Genomic DNA, 19,646 nt, shown 5'->3' on the forward strand with positions numbered 1-19,646 from the left:
CGGGTGTTTGTATGTGTGTGTGTGTGTGTATGTGTGTGTGTGTGTGTGCGTATGAGAGTGTGCCTGTGTGTATGGAGTTCCACCCAACTCATTTGCATCTTTTATGTGCATTCATGAAAATTCGGCTAAACAAAATGTGAATCAGTGCACGTTTCAATCAGCTATGCGAATTAAAAATGGACACTCTCCCAAACAAGGGAGGAGATGTGAACTGTTGTCAGGGCAACTTTAATGGAAACACCTGATAAAATTGCAACAGATCCGAATTTATGTGAATAAACCTGTTTCCATCAACCGTAGTCGCATTATACCCTATGCAAAATAGCGAGTTAATCCAGGGCACTCCAGCGAATCGGCTTTTTATTAGCATGATAATCACACTATATAAGAGTTTGTGCTAATTTTTTAAGCGTTTCCATTCGATATTTCATATTCGAATGGTCAAAATGTGCATTAAAAAGTTGAACTAATGTGTTTGTGTTACATGAATCACACAGTTCACACAATAAAGTATATACCTATACCCACCGGAGGAATCACTGCGAAGATCGCATTGGCAGTAATTGCATACTTTTACAGCTGTTTGATGATTTGGGACTTGATTTTTTATGATGGAGAACCTTTTTTATGTAAATAATTAACTTTTTCGGTGGGAGGCTTTGGGGCATGCAAATATAAAATTTTCATTCGCATGGCCTAATTATAGTTTAAGTATTTACCAGACACTTTTTTCCAAAGCGACTTACAAAACATTAGATAAAAGAGTATAAAAACAACAATGAAAAAATTAAGCAATACGCATTATTCAATTAATTTTCAAATGAAAACGATGACGACACGTCCCCAACTTTATCCAATCACCTTCAAACTTCAGCCTGAGTTCCACTATCTAAAGCCTCCACCAGGGGCAGTCAGCCAATTCGTTCCATTTCTGCAAGGAAGAAAATCTATCGGAAACTAAAGCAGCCAAAGCCTTTTCTGGGATTGTTTTGATATGAAGTGACACTAAACTTAGTTGTCAAAGTTTGAGCTGAAGGCACGGAGGACAAGTAGGCCTGCAGCTGAGCATCATCCGCATAGGAGAACCCATGGGAATGTATGATCTCACCTAAGGAAATGGGGTAGATAGAAGGTAGTAGGGGTCCAAGTGCCAATCAGTGGTACACCAGTGGAGAGGTGGTGATATTTTAACACTTGTCCCTGCCAAGATACTGAATGGACGTCATCCACTGGTTCAAACCAACTGTGCTTCCCCCGAAATTCCCAGTTTGGACAGCGTACAGGATGTCATGGTTCACGGTGTCAACAGCTGATGACAAGTCTAGTCAAATCAGAACTGATTACTGAGCTTTCACTACTCAATGTTTCAGTCACAGCTATAAGAGCACTTTCAGTGGAATGACCACTCTAGATACCAGAACAGATGAGTGAATCGGAGTATGGTTTTCTTGCCATTGTACATAAAAAAAATCTTAAGAGATGCAGTCTGCAAATTGGTTTCACAAAAGGTTGCTCATATTTGTGCTCTTCAGCCAATCAAATAACCTGCAGCAAACTGCCCCTGAAGCACTCTGATTGTTTATAACTTGGTCCGAGCCACTATGTTTTCAATTTTTTTTTAAGCGCAAACACTGAACGGACAGGACCATGGGGAACAATTAGCGGGTTTTGACAAAAAAGTGTACCGAATCAAAATCACAGACTGTACCCTATTGGTGTTCAACCACAGCACTATCTTTAACCATTTACAACATGAATCAGTTTACCATTACATCAGACAAAAGAAAAACTCATTTTTAGATTTTAATGAGCTGATGACATCAAAATGACAAGAGAAGCCTACACTTTATATATATATTTAAAAAAAAAAAATAATAATAAAAAAAAACATTCCTTGCACTCATGGTGAATTATAACAGGGATTTCGTGTTTTGTGGAAAAAAAGAACAGAAAAAGGTTGACGTTTCAAGTAATGTGGTCATTCACAGCTTCATTCTGTCCCTCTCTATATATAAAACAAGCAAGTATGCAAAGCCTCAGTTTGAAAAACAAATATATAATATATATATATATATATATATATATATATATATATTGAGACAAAGCTGCCCAGTTGGACATACAGTACATCACTTCTTAATCCACAAAATATTTTTTGAGATATAGCACCTGGGTGTTACGCAAGAGTCAAGATTAGCCTCATGCAAAACATAGAGCATTAGGATGCACACTAATGGTTGATTGTGTCAGCATGGCAAAGGTTTTTACCCAACACTCTTTTGGAGCTGAGGAACTGCCCATTCCAGATATTTATATAATCATTATATTACTGATATCCGTATTTTATAAACTTTGGTGACATACTGTACACCTGATGTAGCACTGTTCTCCAAATGTACAGAATTACACAAGAAATGTAAACAAAAATAAATGAAACAGGAGTATTTGTCATTCTGATGCTTCAGCAATACACAAACTCCCCCAAAATGAATCCCACCAGCAGCTAACATCCAGCATGTATAAATTGATGACTGTGAATATCAGCTATACCTTCCTATGTGGATAACTGCTCCTGACAGTGAGGTTAGTGATTTGTAGTTTCGGCCTGCTGCACACAACTTGACTATGAAAAGAACTGAATCCTGACATTACTTTAAAAACAAAACAAAAACTAAATTAAAAGACAAAAGTACAGGCCTTCTTTAGGCATTTATCTACAGTGTATGGATGATCTGAGACAAAATTGTGTTGTCGTCTGAGTTTACTGTAGGCTATCTCCCTGCAGTACCTATGACTCATGTCACATTAAGGCAGTACATGTGATAATAAAAACCTACAGAAGCTGCTTCCAAACCATAAAACACTGTGCTTTTAGAGCCTGAGCTGGTCTATGCACAGGTCAAACACAAGAGTAACAATACTGCACATTGTGGATCCTTTCATGAGTGGAAAAATATATTCATACAAATATATTGTTTGACATCAGAACAGATTACAAAGCTGAAAGAGCCCTGTAGGGTTTCATGAGGTTGATGGTCTGGTTACAACAGTCTGTGTGAAAATAAGCGTGCTGAGGCAACAGGGATCGCAGTGTAAGAAACAAACCTGACAACAGGAGTAAGTTCCAGTGTTGACCTCCCTACGAGTTCTAACAGCTGGCAAGTCCTCCCATTAAATACACGGCAGGTGAAATGTGACAGGTGTAGGGATTCTCTATTCCCTTTATAAAAAAAAACATAAAAACACTATAAAGCTGATCATTGGATGGTGCTAATGCACAGAATGAGGTGCAAATATTTCTTCCTGGCACCTGATAAACTCCTCATTCATAGTATTTTACAAAACCAAAGTGCTTCTGAGGAGTGAAGGGTACAGTGCATCATCTCACAGGCTCAAAAAAGTCACACGCGAGACTCTTCCTTCCTCCTCCTCCTCCTCCTCCTGTTCTTCCTCCTCTCTTTCCTCACCGCTGTGTGCTGCTCCATTCTTCCGTTTCACTTGTCTACGAACAGGTCCTTGCGCTGGAACCAGCAGACGAAACCCAGGCACATGGTTGGGGGGTGAGGAAGATGAAGGCACCGAAGAGAGGGAGCAGGGCAGCAGCGAGGAAGAGGAGGGACTGGAACTTTGGACAGAAGAGTAGCCGGAGCTGTGGATATCAGCCGAGTGGGTGACTAGAGAGGAGGAGTGGGTGACTGTGGTGGAAAGAGGGTGAGGGTCTGAGCTGCGCGGTTCATGAGGGCACTGCTTGCTGTTGCTCTCGCCTCTCCGTGACACATCGTCACCAGTGTCTCCCTCGTTCAAGCTGTCATCGTCACTGGAGAGGGCACGACAGTGTGCTCGAGAGTCAGTAGGCTCTGCTTCCAGCTGCAACTGCATCGTCACACCCGTGGCTGCAGAGAGAAAACAGGCCATCAGATACATTCATGCAAACATTCAGCCCCCTGTCTTCAAAAAGTTAAGCTGGATCACAAATCAGATTGCAGTCTTGTGAAAAGGTCAAAGACAAAATTAGGTGACATTTAAAATCAGGTAAACAAAGCAGAATATTTCATCTTTCAATCCAGATGCACCTTCCTATGCTTCCTGAAATGACTTTTCAATGAGGCCATAGCTTTAATAATAGCTGGACAATGCGCAGAATAGTTATCACAACACAAAACCCAACTGACTGCAACAGTAACGCAATTAAATAAAATGAATGAAATGTCACTAACAGGTCAACTTGCCATGCCATGGCAATGTTCACTGTGTAATTTAAACTAATAGCAACTACAGTAACCTGGTTAAGTGCTTTTCGCCAGAGCAAAGGCTTTGTGTGAAATCAATACTGCCTTCCCATCATCCCAATGTCTCTAATAAAGGCCATCATACACAAAATACATACGTTTGAATCCACCCAGAAGCCCCACACCCCCATTTCACTTACTCTCAGCATCCTTTTCTCCTTCGCTTTCCTGGTCTCCCTCGTAGCCCGAACTGGACGTATCCAAGCTCCAATCGAGGATGTCCCCCAACAGCGCCTCCTCCTGAGTGGACAGCTCTGCCGTGGGTGTGGCCAGAAAGCTGCTCCTGTGGTTCTGCATGCTCTCCTCTCTCCGCCTGGGTGAAAACATTTAAAGAATGTTTCCCCAGTTTTATCAAACAACAATCCTTACACTGGTCAGAAAGTGAAATATCACCAAATGCTTGCTAGCATGGATTTGGCAGGGCACACCCCTTTTCACTGAACGATGACTTTAATAGGGAACAGTCACACTACTTTGCCAATTAATGACTTTCAGCAAAAGCAATTATGTGTGTGTGTCCGAGTATACTTGTCCGTACCTCTTGCTGTGACTGGAAGGAGAGGAGAGGAATGTGTGTATATCCGCTGGTTCTGCACTGAGAGTCAGGGGCCCCATCTGAGCCTGAACCTCAGGAACTTCCAAAATGTGGCACAGCTCAGACAAGCCCATCACCTTCACACACACACACACACACACACACACACACACACACACACACACACACACACACACACACACACACACACACACACACACACACACACACACACACACACACACACACACACACACACACACACACACAGACACAGACAAAAATCAACATCAGCCCTAATTCACACTCTGCACAAGGCTGATTTCAACACTGAAGACTTTTACAACACTGGGCCACTTCAAGCAGAGTCAGGACTCACCGGCTCTTTACTGATCTGATGATACATTTCATCTTCAAAGCGCTGCTTGACTCCCGTCAACGACACATGCCTATAGTCTTTAGGGACATCCTGACTGAAGCTGTAGAAGAAAAGCAAGACAGTAAGATAGACAGCAAGGCATGGAGTGGTAAAACGGAAAAGAAAAAAAGGTTTGAAGAGATCTTTTAAGCCTGAACTGAGTAACTACAACTCAGGGGGGCCGAATGATTATACACTGCAGCACACAGTTATCCATCAAATGGGGATGGATCAGACAAGTGACACTTACCATTTGACATAAAGCATCATGACAGTGGGGACCAGCTCTTTACTACTGAAGCCAGTGTTTTCAGCCAGAAGTGAGGGCCAAACGGGAGCTGGAGAAGAGAGGAAGAAAGTACAAGAAAGAGTGAGTGCAAAAAAATGCAGAGAGAACGTGCAAGAGACAGAGAGAAGGGAAAGCAGACAGCAAAACAAACAAACAAACAAACAAACCAAAAATACCCAGACATTATGGGTACATGCTGTTATTGACAGACAGGCTTATAGCTTAAGTTGTGTGAGATGGAGAACTTGTGGGTACCGTAGTGGTGCAGTGCACGCGTCAGTAGCAGGGCGGCACAGGCCAGGCGTGCAGGTGGAATGGCGCTCAGGACGGCGTAGAGCAGAGACAGCTCACAGACGTAGCAGAAGAAGTGCACACTGCGCCGCTCCATGGGCAGCAGGGACTGCAGCACCTCCCCGTAGTCCACTAGAGTGGGAGTCTGAGGGGAGCAGGGAGACACACGTTACTTATGGCATCGCACACATTCAGGGTTTCCATTAGAATGACATTACTGGGTTTTGACTGTCAAAATGTCTGAACATGTATACTGGGAAATAGAAAACTTTCTGGCCAAAATTGCTTAATAAGAATGCTCACAATGCTTTGATTTGTGACTTTAGAGAGTTATACCCCATCTATGCTACACTGTCCTGCTTTGGGGAGGTGGAGGCTACAATACATGTAGTCCAGATCATTTCTGCTTAATCATAATAGAAGCAACATCTTTATTTTTACGTGAAGACAAACAGTTACAAAAGACCGACTGATAACTACATTTTGACTGACCAAACGGTTTCGCTAGGTTTTCTACTGGCACCGTTTCGCTCACATCTTATTTCCACAGACCCACTCATTAGTCCATAGGGATTTGCTCTTCAGAACCAGGAAGTCTTAAAAAGCTAACACTAAAAACAACAAACATCTGGTCGACTTCCGACTCTACTTACACGGATCTTGCCCCCAAGTACTGCAATCACTTCTCCCATCATCCTGACCAGGTCCTCATATTGATATGTGTTATCAGTCAACCACACCGCCTCCCGAATGGTCAGGATCTCCTTACTAACATACCTGTAGAGTAACCCATTGCACCCAGTTAGGACTCATGCAATGTATTCAGGCCTTTCACCACAATAACAATGATATTCAAAATACACCATCATAACAATTGACAGAAGGTGGTACTATTTCGTTCATCAACATTAACACAAACTAATTGATGCATTGATGCAATACACTGATAGAAAAATTTCAATATTTGACTACATTTGAGCATATTTCACGGGAAAACGACTTCTTAAAAAGTCAGAAAGTGCACTTAGGGTTAAAGGTTTTTTCATTTTCTTTTAATATAAAAGTGTGTGTGCGTGCGTGGATGTGCGAAACACAAACCTTGTGCAGATCACCATGCAGGCAATGCCTAATAGCTGGAGACGGGCTTTGGGCACAGAGCGCAGCGCCAGGTAACGGTCCACAGCACACACAGTCACATGCAGCGTCAGGCTGGAGAAGTCCTTCATGGTGGTCACCTCCACCAGCCAGTCCACCAGGATGTACCTGCCACATCAAGGATCAGGTTTTAGGCACCTCTTGCACTTAAAGTTTTCTAAACTTTCTTTACAGTTACTGAGGTAAACAGACATAGGTCTATCTCTGTAGGGACCGTTTCCATGTTGTCAGCCACTCATAATAACAGCATGAGTCTGTCCGTGGTGAAAACAAGCGGTTTACTTTGACGTAGATGCTTGCCCCATGGGATTACATTGTATAGCTGTATAGACATTTTGCGTTTTCCGGTTATAGCGTTTAATATAATACTGGGCCGATTCATTGTCCTTAGTAAAAGTTTGGAGCCAAAAAGATTGAACCAGGTTCAAAAATCTAAAAATGATGTGGATACTGCCATGGACAACGACCATTGTGAACATGGTCATTTTTTTAAAGCATTGCGGGAATATCTAAGTAAATCAACATCTGGCGCTGTACATTGTCGACACTAGGAGACTCCTATAAACCAATGAGGCAGTTTATGACATTTCCCAGGATTTGACATACATATTCATATTGACACATGTTTGGTATCTGTGGCAGAACACACTGAGTATCTGGGGAAGGCTTAGGTACCTCATAGTGTCATTGAGTCCCTGCCTTAGCAAATCCTCTGCTCGTCTCCATGGTAACTGGCTGGAGTGAAACAGTTGGGCCACAAGGTTGGTGCAAGCCTGCAGCTCTAAACCCAGTGGGTTTCCACTGATGCACAACTTAGCCAGACACAACTGTAAGACACAAACATAAATCAAACAACAAATTATTAAGGACAGGGCAGTTATTTAGTCAGATATATACACAGGTGTGCATTTCAGTGATAAAGATCATTTAACAGGGCATGAAAAGTAAGTTTAAGTGACATTAGGGCTTCTGTTTTGCCACTGCTAATCCAGGTAGTGCTTGGCCGATGAGCCATGCCACACCAAGCTATGCCATCTCATCCATACGGAAAAAGACACCAAAACAGTCCCTAACATAGTGGGCTATGTCTGCTCACCTGTGCTTCCCAGCATCCTTTGGCAGCATAGTCCCTGAGTGTTCGCATACACTGGAGATAACGGCCTGGGTCTGTCATCTAGAACACAAACAGGTATTCAAGAGTTATTTCCATTATGTAAGCCAAGTACTTGAGAAAAACAATGTCTGTGTATATAAGTAGTCCTGCTGTTTTAGACTGTGTGTGACTGCTGTGCTGGGATGTGATTGGCAAAGGACATTTTTAGTTTTTGGACTTTTACTGACTCTTCAAACAGAATTTGCATCATATGCTGCTCCTTTTTTCTAAGCACCCCACGGAATTTTGGCTCATCTAGATTTTACTTTGCACAGGCTTCATGGCACACTACTTCAGACACTTGAGGCCCTGATTTACTTAAAAGTAAATTTCAAGAGTAGCTTGCTTACGACACAATATTGCAACAGCAGTTGTGATGGAGATCATTTCGAAACACTGTTAATGACTTCAGAATAAATTAATCAAGTGCCTTGTATTAATATATACCTTGTATGAATCATGTGCTTATGTAAGCAGGAACATGGCTTTTCTGTGTTTCTATGTGTGTGTAACTTAGATAATAAGGTGCCACTTAGTTTGCATATGTGCAAGAGCATGTTTGGGTGAGCTCATTGGTGACGGGGTCGAAATGTGCTCTCGACCCTGGGAAGAACAGACATCCTTGGAAGACAAGGACATGGACCTAGAATGACTGAGATGTTAAACATTTATGGCGTCAGCATTAGATAAACTTTTATCTATATAAACCTTGTGCGATGTGTTTAATATTGCTTCTCTCTCGTCTGCAGCAGGCAGGGAGTAGGCCCGGGCTCCCTCTCTCCTGTGCTTCTCTCTGACCTGCCAGGACGCGGGTGAGCCCAATAAGCTTGTTGTTGTTGTCTAATAAATATACATATATGCAACTCCGGAGTCCTGAGGTAACTTGAGTGAATTTTCACCTAACAAGTTGCTTTAGGGCAAACTAGTTAGACAACTTTATTTAAATTGGGAAAAAAGAAAGAAATATAGAGATATAGTACTGTGTGGATATCGATTTCTTTGACTGGGAGTGTCGAGTTCGGTCTAAACAGTTCTCATGTGAGTCAGCCTATGTCAGTGAGCGTCTGTGGCCCTAGTTTTTGCAGTGTGTCCCACACCATTGGCACTAGCTGGACCCATACTAGCGGCTTTCCGGACAATTGGGGATGTTGAATTGGCAGCAGAGGCGTTCCCAGTTTTATCTTCAGTTCTCAACACGGGTTCGGGAAAGCCCTATGAGCCGGTCGCTGTACTATCCATGACTTCACCCATTTAGTGTAGTTTCTCCTTATTTTTCACCTTCCCCTCTTCCCTTCTTATTCCACAGCCACAAGACCAAGGGCTAACAACACCAGTGGCATTTGAAAGTGGTGTGAAAATGGTTATGAGTTATACTGTATGAGTAAAATGACATTTCCTCTCACACAGGTGCAGAATGTATATGCTAGTTGGCCATAATCTTTGCGGTGTGTCTGTCGCGTTTTCAGGTAAAGAAAATCCGGAATTCCAGAAAAATCACATCCCTATGCTGCGTGTGGGAGTGTGAGTGGCTTACTGCTAAGCGTCGTTTATGCTCCCATAGCAGGTAGGCACTCTGCACGCATCCACTACACGCAGACATCTCAAGCATCTGCAGAGCCTCCTTTCGCTTCTCCTCATCCTGTTGAAATAAATCAGGTCATGGTATTACACGTCAAGTCACACAAAACCGATGTTGTAAAGACTTTAAATGTATTACACAACACGTCATTCCATTACTTACATTAAAACGGCCTAATTCTATGAATATTCACAGACATCTCATAGCACTTCTCTACTTCATAATCCCCCCCTGTTGCTGGGAATAACCTATTTAAATGACCCCAACACTACAATAATTTCTGTAAAGGTTGCTGAACAAGACAAGCAGGTTCTGGGCCTTGAGTTCATCAACATATCCATTAATCACCACTGATTAACTGATCAAAAGAGATCATCCCATTAACATCAACCTATTGCGAAAACATCATAGATGAGACACAGACTATATTAAACTGATGTCAACGCAATCACAAAGTGTTTCACAAATCACAAATAGGAAAGAAAAAGCAGAGAGGCTGGTAACACTCAATGGCTATACTCACATCAAAGAGCTGGAGCACTCTAGCCAGACAGTGTAGTAAAGCTCCTCTCCTTTCCTATATAGACAAAAAAAAGCTGACCTTAAAATAAAGCATTTTTAAAAAGTGAAAACGACTTCATTGTCTGAGTAAATGTTCTTGACATCTCCTTTATCGCTCTCACCAAGTTAGCGTCACACTCAGCCTGTAGGCGCTCATACACCACAGCCTTGCAGCAACTGCCCGACGGGGACCAGGGTGGCCGAATGAACACCCAGACAAAGGGATCGGCAGACGGTGGTCTCAAGCCCTCTGCCAAACTGAAGTAATGAGATGCTTTCCTTCCACACACATCAGCCCTCCCCTCATCACTCAAAGATGCTGTGTGAATCAAGAGAGCAGAACATTAAATAAAACCCTCAAGTGCTAGCATTAGACGATGCCAAGGAATTCACCTCCATTTCAAAACTTACGTCCTTCATTGTACAAGTAGGCAATTCCTAATTTCACAGCAGCTTCAAAATTTCCTCTTTCTGCAGCCCTGCAACAGAAATGTAAATGTCATGACAGACAAAATGAGACCTTACTAAATACATTGTTGGCTGCTTCTGAGATATAATGGCTTTCCTTAACATATTGGAAGCGGCAACTACAGATACAATAAAGGTCATTAGAGAAAGGTCAGAAAGAAGATAGAAAGTAAATAGAAATGTGGAGACCAACCTTTCAAAAAGCCAAATGCTTTTAGGTGCAGGCCATTGGTCCTTGAAGCCAGCCCTTGCCCACACACTGGCATGACCATCTACCAGATCTCGCAGGCGAGAGTGCACCTGCAAAACAGTCATTAATGTCATAACCATACTGATACACTCAATTAAATTCAGTACACATTTTCTCCTTTAACAGCCACTTAGTGTACACAGACAAACGGACAAGCACATGTCTAGTAAATGTACTCACAGCTCTGATGGCCAAAATATCTTCAGCTGAGAGACACTGCAACACATACAAAATGATCTCTTCAGGCAGAGAGAGCAGTGTTAGGGTGGGCACTCTCTTGCGCACCCGCTTCCGAGATGGCACTGTGAAACATTTAGCACACCGGCAGTGAAGCACTGAAACGGGAGGAAACACAAGTGACAAATTAAAAACACTGAGCAAGATACATTACACTGTAATAGCAGAAAACATCAAAAGAAGCAATGAATGCATGAAAAGAAAGACTATGAAAGAGTGGCATGGCAAATACATTGTAATGGTGCATCTTACTGTTCAGTAGGACAGAGAAATATGGCAACGCAGGGAATAAAGATTATAAATGATAGTCTCTGCGCTACGAGGTAATAAATTGCTGGTGTTATTTGCAGTTTTTAAAGGTGGAACTCCCAAGTGTGTTATTACAGAGTATCATCCTAGCCTGTATCTTACCCCTCCAGCCATGTTCTCACTGGCGTTACTTTAGTAGCCTAGCTCCCTGTGATGAATGCTGCCTTACGAATAACGTTGGATTATGCAAGACAGAAATATCTAAATTTGACAGGCCAGGCTATGGCAATTAATGTCTTTTCAATCATGTTATGCACACAAGTCTTTCCAGATAACGTTACTTACGAGAAGAAACGGCGTTGTTAAGAATTAATATTCTAATTTTGTTTAATGTTGCATTCAGCGCCCAGTTTTCCCTCCTTGCTATACTAACGTAAGCTATGCTATAATAACGTAGGCTTATAGCATAATTACAGCTAGGGCAACGTTATACTAGCTAGCAAGCTAACTGATTTCACTGGCTACCAATCTAGGTATCCTAGCTAGTTAACATAACGTTAAGCAAGCTATCTTAGGAGATATATATATATATATATATATATATATATGCTATATATAGACACACACAAGATGGCTCGTTTCTTCTCGTTGGCATTTTTATCAAACTGGCTCCTTGACCTGCCGTCAAGTTAACTGGTGTTAGTTAACTTTAGTTACTGTAAAGGCATTCACGAAGCTTGCCGCCATCACGTAACCATGATAACGTTTATAAAAGCAACAGTTAACGTTAGCTAGTTATCTACCAAGAATAACTGTTTTGGTCTATTACGAAACCTTAGTAAGTAACCACTACATAAAGTTAAACATTAAGTTATTTTTTAAAGTTCGTCCACGCCTGATGTCAACTACCCTAATATATCCTAGTAAACCTGCTAGCTAACGTTACAGAGCTATCATAACGTTACCAATATGTCTGGGTTAGTTAAACTGACTTAGTAAAGCGATAGCATGCTTACTATTTTAAAAACAAAAATACACAATTGAATACATTGAAATCTAACAAAGATTCTCCGCAATAACTAGTATTGGTTTGCAACATTTAGCGAGCCCGGGTTAGCATTATAACTTACCGCCCGCTTTCATCTCAAGTGGAATCCCGTGAAGTTAGAAACTCAAGTCTGTGTTCATTCACAGAAACGTGCTGCGTATCAGACCTGATTTATTATAGTATCTGAATTCAAAGTGAAATGTGTTTTGTCTGGTTTAAATAAAGTAATATAACTGGGTTTAATTGACAGCGACTAGATGAAACCCTGTTTCCACAGCTTCATGCATGCAACTCAGATGTTGCGAGATCCTCCCCCGGTTGTTTAGCACCGCCCGCGCGGAAGAGTTTAAACATCAACTTAACAACTCTATTGGTCAAAACAGTTACACGCCCACTGAGACCCCTGCGAACTTTTAATTCGCCAGATAGTACAAAGGAGACTCTGATTGGCTAATAATCTCAACTATTGAAACTAAATTCCACGATTGGTTAAATGAACGCTATTTCAAATTACGCGGTTCGAAATTACTAGTCTACCATTGGTTAATGTATTACTGTTCCAAGGAGGTTTAAATGTACCATTTAAAGTGCTACGCCGACAATAAAAAATTGCAGTTTTGCTTAGATTTTTTTTAATTCCTCCTTGTTTTGAATATGAACATTGACAATGTAACATTATACTAACAATGTAACATTATACTAGGTCGGAATCTACTCGTACCAATAACGCAAGCAATATTACCATTAAATTAGCTGAAGCTTAAGTTTTAATAGGCCTATAGCTTACACATCTGTGTCTGTTAATAGTTTATTTTCTCCTGGTACTTGTTTGTAGGCTCAGTAGCCTAATATGCAAGACACATCTATGTATTTAGTAGCCTTTCTTTACAGTCATCTGTAAAAACACACCTTAATGTATAAACAAGTTGTGATAAGTTTAATAAACAGGTCTTTCACAAATAATATTGTCATCTTGTGATCCAGAAATAGCTATAGGCTATACTAACTAACTAGAGTCCGTGATTCTGGCAAAACCTAGAAGCTAGAGGAGGTTCTGGCTAGATGTGAAGTTTTGAAGTAGCTCATTACTGATGGCATACCCAGATGCAGATGTAGCTTTTATTTTTCACAGTGTGTTTTGCCGACTTGCCTGTGTGACTTGCCAAACATGCAGAGAAAATCAGTGCTGCTTCCACAACATGGATAACACAGCACTGTGTTTGTATGTTGTACAAATCTTTGTTTTGAAAAACTATATTTGTATTTTATTGGATTACTAATGGTCTACTACAATGATGATGCAGTGCTGCATTTAAATCTGCATTTGAACGTCTGGCTAAGTTTCTAAGAAGTGGTTGTATTTAACATGTTCAACCACTGTGCAGAGCCCTTTTTTGTCCTGGTTCCAATTGTAAAGCCTAAATAAATGTTTTCATTTAGCAAACGCATATATCCAAAACAACTGCCAGTGCAGTGTAGATATATTTTCAGCATGTGTGCTTCCTCTGTATCGAACCCATGACCTGGGTCTACCAGTTGAACTACAGGAGCACATATAACGGAGTCAAAGCATAAAACATTTGCATTGACACAAACCGAAATTGAGCTCAGGTCATTGTCAGTAGTTGCAGATGTTAAGCACTCAAGGTTGCCACCAGGTATAGGTCATGCATAATATATACTACCTTATTACCAACACGTGTTGCCTATAAAACAAACCTGCATTCTGTTGCTTCAATCAGATACCACCTCTTACATTTAAAACTATATTATTTGGAACCAATAAAGTCAAAATACTATCACAGCACTGGTCTATATGGCATTACTTCATGGAGAAAAACTTTATTGGCCTTTGTCTAACTTCCAAGTCCAAGTGTAGTAGAAGACAGTAGCACATAGCTCACCCATCACTTTATGTCTTCACGTGACACAGCTGAGGTTCTGTTAAAAAGCTGCTTCAAAACACCTCTGCCACCTGGAGTATCTCTACAATCTTTGTCCTATTTACCTGAGTTTGCGTTGCAGGTTTCTAAATATAATATGTGCCTGTCATTATCAAAAAAGCCGCCTGTTTTGCTTGGTGTGCTGTTGTCCCGTCCTGATTGGCTGACTGACAGGTGGAAGGCTGTGAAAACATGGTGAAATTAGAGTCTCTGCTGTGAAGTGCGCACATCTTGATGTTTGGGTGTCATTCGTGGACATAAACTTTGCAAAGTATGCACAGGTTTTTAATGTGTTACCCACTATGCAATTCTATATAAATGTACACAGTCCCACATTCCAACCTGCACTGTCAACGTTGTGGAAGCCCAGCTCTCAGAAGGACGCAACCAGGGAATTTCTCAAAGGCAGGTTCTTTATTAATACTTTAAATCACAAACAAAAGTATTGAAACATAACAGAAAATGGGGTAAGCCCTCCAGCTTGCACCCAGTGCTACCGGCACATTCCTCTTGGCTGTCGAAGTCGTCTTCCCCAGACTCTTCCTTAGCCTTCACCATACCAGCTTCTTTTGCTGGCACTGCAGGGGTGGCATTGGCATCCCATCTCTCCTCAGCTCTCAGCATCAGCATCGGCTCACCGCAGGGCTGCGTGTTGAGCCCCCTACTCTACACCATCTATACCCATGACTGCACTCCCACCCACCCGAGCAATGCCATCATTAAGTTTGCAGATGATACAACCGTGGTGGGGCTCATCTCAGGAGGAGATGAGACTGCATACAGGGAGGAGGTGCAAAGGCTGTCGACATGATGCACCTTGAACAATCTTGTCCTCAACACCTCCAAGACAAAAGAGCTGATAGTCGACTATAGGAGGAAAAAATCGGACATGCAGCCTATTGCCATCAATGGGGAGAGAGTGGAGAGGGTATCAGACTTCAGCTTCCTGGGCACTCACATCGAGCAGGACCTTTCCTGGACCAGAAACACCATTGCACTGCTGAAAAAGGCACAACAGAGGCTGTATTTCCTGAGGTTACTCAGGAAGAACAAATTAAAAAAGAAACTGTTAGTGTCCTTTTACCGCTGCTCTGTGGAGTCAGTGCTAAGCTATGGCATCTCGCTGTGGTTTGCCAGCTGCACGGCAGCAGAAAGAAAGGTACTCCAGAGGGTCATTAACACAGCGCAAAAAGTAATTGGCTGCTCTCTTCCACCTCTTGAGGACATTTATAAAACACGCTGCCTCAGAAAAGCCCACAGTATCTTCAGAGACTCAACACACCCTGGTTACCACCTATTTGAACTGTTGCCCTCAGGGAGACGCTTTAGGACCATCATAGCAAAAACAGACAGGCTGAGAAACAGCTTCTATCCCAGAGCCATCATAGCACTTAACAATGCACAAAACTGACCTGTATTTGTCTCTCTGTTGTGTTATATGTCTTGTGTTTTTATAGTGTAAATATGTATATATATATGTTCAATCTATATTTTTATTGTTTTTGTGTCTGAGAGCTGCTACCTCAATTTCGTTGTACTTGTGCAATGACAAATAAATATATTCTATTCTATTCTATTCTATTCTATTGGCTGGAGCAGACTTGGCTGGAGCTGCCTGTTTAGGCGGAGGGACTTCTTCCTCCGACTCATCATAGTCATCTTCACCGCCTGCTTCGTTAGCATTTTCATCAACAGCATCTGCATCACACTCTTCACCTTCATCCTCTTCCTCACCACCGCCACCATCATCTTCACACTCTTCATCATCATCATCATCATACTCTTCTTCTTCATCATCATCACCCTCATAATTGACATCATCGTCAACGGTCCTGGCCAGTGGCGCTGCCACTTTCCCTGCCATCTTAGGCAGAGCCTCCCAGACCTGGGCCGTCTTAGCCGCCGCTCCATGCGGTTGGTAACCTGCTTCACGCTGCATTTCCTCTTTTATGGCAGTAAGCCTTTCAGTTACCTTTGGTTTTTCGGCCCCCTGGGTCAGCTTCTCTTGGTCCTCATCAGACTTCATCTTGGTCCTCATCAGACGAATCGGCCGATGCCTGTCTGCAGAGCTCCAGCAGGGCTGGCCCTGCAAGATGGTGGCCAACACCTCCTCCATCGCCGGATCCATAGTCCACATCTTCTTTCTTTAGCTGGGTCAATGTGCCCCTCTCTTTCTTCAGCTGGGTCACTTTGCCCCTCTCTTCAGTCAGCTGGGTCAATGTGCCCCTCTCTTCCTTCAGCTGGGTCAATGTGCCCGCATTCTCCACCATATGTGGCAGCCCAGCTCTCAGAAGGACGCAACCAGGGAATTTCTCAAAGGCAGGTTCTTTATTAATACTTTAAATCACAGACAAAGGTATTGAAACATAACAGAAAATGGGGTAAGCCCTCCAGCTTGCACCCAGTGCTACCGGCACATTCCCGTCTCTCTCTCTCTCTCTCTCTCTCTCTCTCTCTCTCTCTCTCTCTCTCTCTCTCTCTCCGCTTGTTTTTAGCATGTTTTTACTTTTACATTTTAAAGCCCTGTACAATCCCAGTAACCAATGAAATTCGGTGCGTGTATTCGAGTTACGCTTGTAATAGACAACGCAATAGGCCAGGGACAGGTAAGATCATGTAAAAGCCCATCAATGTCCCCACCACTTTCCAAAACAAAACAACACCCATGGGGCCAGGGCTACCACCATCTGAGAATATCTGTTTTTGAATGTGTGGAGAGAAAGAAAAGAAAGTCCTGATTATCACTTTCATATTTTGTCCAGTAGATGGTGACTGATCCCATTTTGCAATTAGCTACTGACTCACTAACCCACACAGACACACAAGTTCAAATCTGCACACCCTTCTGCATTATTTTAGCATGTAAAGATGTTGTATAGATGTTGTAGTTGGTGCCTACTAAACACCTACTCACAAATACACGAGCACTTTATAATAGGAGACAGGTAGACCACAGTTTACTTTCTGCATTTACAATCAGTCGCTTAAAAACTTTATAAAATAATTGATTTAATCAGTTCCAAAAAGAAAGACTTTCCCAACAATTTCCAAAACTTGTAAATTAGCTTTCACACACTACTGGAGATTTAGGTTTAGGTTAGGTTGAAATATTTTGCAGACACAGATAGAATAATTCTATCCAAAGCAATTTACAAAATCATGTTAAAAATAGTTATGTGTCAGTATACCACTTTTTGAGTTATGTTTTCCTGGCAGCTAGTTTTGGTATCATCTTCAAATTAATTTGATGGTCTGTGGTCATGTGAAGGACATTCAAGTATACCTGTCATTCTAGCCACCCAGATTATGCACAGGTTGGAAACCCCATGAAAATGACAAAAAAACTCTCACAGCACAAAGCTGCCAAAAGACACCAGTTAGCATGCTAGCAAGCTTTTATGAAGGCCTACCAACTCTGCTGTTGTTGGTATATGTAATGTAGGTAGCTTGCAAGTTTTAGACCTAAACTCCTTACTGCTATACTTTAACACATACTACTATATAGAAAAATAAGAAATATATGTATTTATATATATGGGAATATTAGAAAGATATAAAGGATGAGATTTGAATAGATAGGTCTTTAAAAGATTGTTGAAAATAGCAAGGCTTTCTCCTGATTGGATATAATTGGGTAGGTAATTATGGATTGCAATTTGTACAAAACTTAAGTGCAAAACTCTATACATCAATCCTTCCATACAGCATAGTTTATGAAAGAGTTATGAAAGAGTATAAACTGTCAGGACTATATGTATTGTATGTACTGAATGTTTTTCACTAAGGTTATTATATTTTCATTTGCTGGACCATTTCGCTCTAAAATGTACATGCATAAAACAGTATGGTCAGGCTTTTAACATTTATACCTACCTTCATAGTTTCAATGACAACATATAGCCAATAGATTGTTCTTCTGAGAACAAAACAAAACATACCAGTCTTTCACAAATCATTGCATCAACAGTGTCTCATTAATGTCATTATTTGACCTAATCAGTGCATATAAGACAGCTCAGTAATGACAAGGTGTTTCATGTCTTTTGTGTGGTAATTGGAGTGTAGTGTTTTGCTAGGGTAACTTTGAGGTTTGATAAGATAAGTGGGCAATTTCAATTTTGTGGTTTTGTAAAAACTGTCAGTCCTTTAAGAAAATGTGCTACTGTACAAACCATCAAACAGATACATGTACTTATACAAAACACGTAGACTGTATACTGTATCAAAATATAGATATTTATTTGTCCATTATTCTCATGTCATGTCACCATAATTCACAAAAACAAAAATATAGAGAACATTCAGTACAGAATTTAGAATAAGCTTATATGAGTAGAAAGACATTAATAAATATGAGCACACTTTTGTATTTACATCGTTAAAGGCAGTTTTGATAGACAAGCATACATTTTTCACCAAAACAGACAACATTGTGTGGAACTTCTCCACTCAACAACCCCCTCAGGTATAGAGAGGTAGAGTATTCCTTCTTTTTTTAAACCAACGTTTTTATCACAATTATTACAAATGACAAAATACCTTCACTAGCATAACTTCTTTCTGTTGCAGCAAGTAGCAGGGACGGATATCTTGCTCACACATGTACCTTGTGTGGCACAGTTCAGATTAAACTGGAGTGCAATCACCATCACCCAGAGGAGTGGTTTTGGGTGTGTTCGTTTGTCACCTGTACTGGAAATCTCACTTCTTCACATATAGTCACATCTCAAATGCAGCCTCAGCATTGTGAATGCAGGAAGTAAGAGAAAACGGTTGCAAGTGCTGTGTCAGCTGTGAGCAGATCTCTGCCTGCCTATAAAATATTTCCTCAACCTCATTTCTTTGATGGGTTCACCTCCCAGAACGAATTCTGTAATGTAATGAAATCATCCTTAGCCAAGATGACTCATCCCTTACATTACAGCTGTTAGGATTCAGACTTAGCCACGGACGAGACTAACTCACGGCCACTTTCAAAAGGTCCAGGCACCAAACCTGCGTACTTTTAGCCATGGAGTCTTTAAGCAGAGTTCACAGGAGGCCCAGATGAAGGGGATGGCGACGGTGGTAAGAACTGGATAACTAAGTATTAAGTGGGCTCCAAGTGAGCACAATCCTTTCTCTCTCTCTCAAAAAAAGAAAATAGGAGAGAGGCAGAAAAAGAGAAAGATAAGGGTATAC

General features: G+C 41.4%; 1 protein-coding gene across 1 annotated transcript; it reads right to left on the reverse strand.

The window, feature by feature from the left end:
* Positions 1-2,082: 2,082 nt before the first annotated feature.
* On the reverse strand, positions 2,083-12,843 carry ccnf (cyclin F). The gene is made up of 17 exons (XM_012838801.2): positions 12,605-12,843; positions 11,169-11,323; positions 10,932-11,038; positions 10,682-10,749; positions 10,393-10,589; positions 10,233-10,286; positions 9,665-9,769; positions 8,074-8,151; positions 7,653-7,804; positions 6,921-7,085; positions 6,476-6,599; positions 5,787-5,967; positions 5,493-5,580; positions 5,204-5,303; positions 4,828-4,961; positions 4,430-4,602; positions 2,083-3,893 (listed from the first exon to the last, which is right to left on the reverse strand). Exons 1-17 carry the CDS (start codon positions 12,615-12,617, stop codon positions 3,385-3,387), a joined length of 2,403 nt encoding a protein of 800 aa, XP_012694255.2. The 5' UTR covers positions 12,618-12,843; the 3' UTR covers positions 2,083-3,384.
* Positions 12,844-19,646: the final 6,803 nt, after the last annotated feature.

Source organism: Clupea harengus, chromosome 1, assembly GCF_900700415.2.
Source record: "Clupea harengus chromosome 1, Ch_v2.0.2, whole genome shotgun sequence".
NCBI classification, from domain to species: Eukaryota; Metazoa; Chordata; class Actinopteri; order Clupeiformes; family Clupeidae; genus Clupea; species Clupea harengus.

Coding starts and splice junctions, on each gene's coding strand:
- ccnf (XM_012838801.2), bottom strand. Junction 9,770..10,232: donor GAGTGCTCCAGCTCTTTGAT/GTGAGTATAGCC, acceptor TTATTTCAACAG/GATGAGGAGAAGCGAAAGGA. Junction 6,600..6,920: donor TGCATGGTGATCTGCACAAG/GTTTGTGTTTCG, acceptor GTTACTCTACAG/GTATGTTAGTAAGGAGATCC.